This window comes from Eimeria mitis, genomic scaffold (assembly GCF_000499745.2).
Source record: "Eimeria mitis Houghton genomic scaffold, Emh_scaff4114, whole genome shotgun sequence".
Taxonomy (NCBI): domain Eukaryota; phylum Apicomplexa; class Conoidasida; order Eucoccidiorida; family Eimeriidae; genus Eimeria; species Eimeria mitis.
Genome location: NW_013572443.1, coordinates 1,495 through 3,116, shown reverse-complemented (window position 1 = coordinate 3,116; position 1,622 = coordinate 1,495). Strand labels below are relative to the sequence as shown.

Sequence of the window (1,622 nt, the reverse complement as noted above, 5' to 3'; positions counted from 1 at the left end):
CCCCCCCCCCGATGAACCGACGCACCACTGGACCGGTCGGTGCCTCGATGCTGTATTTGGGGTGTATGTACACCGCAGAACAAACAAATAAATTAATAAATAAATAAATAAATAAATAAAAAGAAATAAAAAAGGATTTAAATGTTTTACTTGTTTATTTATTTATATGTGTATCGTCGTTTCTTATTCACGGACTGACTTGTTTCGTTTTCTTTTATTTTAATTTATTTTTTGTTGTTTCAGTATTTTTGTTTTTTTTCTTTTTTTTTTGTTTGTGTATAGCCCCTGCGCAATGCTCTCCTTCTGAGAGAGCAGTCTGGCGAGGAGGATATGGAGCAGCAGATGAAGCAGCAGCAGCAGTAGCAGCAGCAGCACCAGCAGCAGCAGCAGCAGCAGCAGCAGCAGCAGCAGTAGCAGCAGCAGCAGAAGCTCTCCGTCACTCACGATCAGAAGAGCTAGCAGCAGATAAAGACGATTCAACTCTCCCTACAATTGACGCAAGAAGTAAGCCAAGCATATATCTTTTTTTTTTATATATTTTATTTTTTTATTGTTTTTATTTTATTTATTTTTATTTTTTTTTTGTTTTTTTAGGGGCGCTGATGCCGAAGGCGTTGATGCTGAGCAGTGCGTGGAGTTCTATGTTATCTCCTGATAGTGTAGTTGCAGCAGAAGAAAAAAATAAAAATAATAATATAAATAAAAATAAAAATAAAAATATAAATAATAAAACAGATTATAATGTAAATTATAAAGAGTTTATGGAAAGTAATAAAAAAGAAGAAAAAGAAAAAACACAAAAAAAAGAGATCCATGAAAAAGAAGAAAACACAACAGAAATAAAAGAAAAAGAAAAAGAAAAAAATACACAAAAAGAAAAAACAAAAGAAGAAGAAACAGAAAAAGAAAAAGAAACAGAACAAGAAGAAACAGAAGAAGAAGAAGAAGAAGAAAAAGAAACAGAAGAAGAGACAGAAGAAGAAGAAGAAGAAGAGACAGAAGAAGAAGAAACAGAAAAAGAAAAAGAAAAAGAAAAAGAAACAGAAAAAGGAGAAAAAGAAGAAGAGACAGAAGAAAGAGAAAAAGAAGAAAAAGAAAAAGAAACAGGAAGGGAGGAGAAGGAAGAAGAAGAAAGAAAACAAAACCAAACGCAAAAAGAAAACGAAAAAGAAAAACAAAAAAAACAAAAAGAAATAACAAATGAAAAAGAAAAAGAAGAAAAAGAAGAAAAAGAAAAAGAAAAAAAAGAAAAAGAAAAAGAAATAAAACAAAAAAAAGAAAAAAGAGAAGAAGAAGGAGTGTATCGTCTTCATCTACGGCGGTGCTCGCGTTGACCCCCCTAGTTGTATTTTATTTATTTATTTATTTTTATTTATTTTTATTTATTTTTATTTATTTTTTTATTTTTTATTTATTTATTTTTATTATTAGTATAAATAAATATAAAGTGATTAGTTTATGTATTCATATAAATATATTAAATATAAATAAATAGAATTGATTATAAATAAATAAAATAAATAAAGTAAAATATAAATAAATAAAATATAAATAAATAAAATATAAATAAATAAAATGTAAATATAAATAAATAAATTAATACTTGTTTTGTTGTTTTGTTT

General features: G+C 27.7%; 1 protein-coding gene across 1 annotated transcript; it reads left to right on the top strand.

The window, feature by feature from the left end:
• Positions 1–761: 761 nt before the first annotated feature.
• On the top strand, positions 762–1,334 carry EMH_0072580 (uncharacterized protein; the record flags this gene model as incomplete). The annotated part of the gene is made up of 1 exon (XM_013499231.1): positions 762–1,334. The coding sequence occupies one exon, from the start codon at positions 762–764 to the stop codon at positions 1,332–1,334; it is 573 nt and encodes a 190-aa protein (XP_013354685.1).
• Positions 1,335–1,622: the final 288 nt, after the last annotated feature.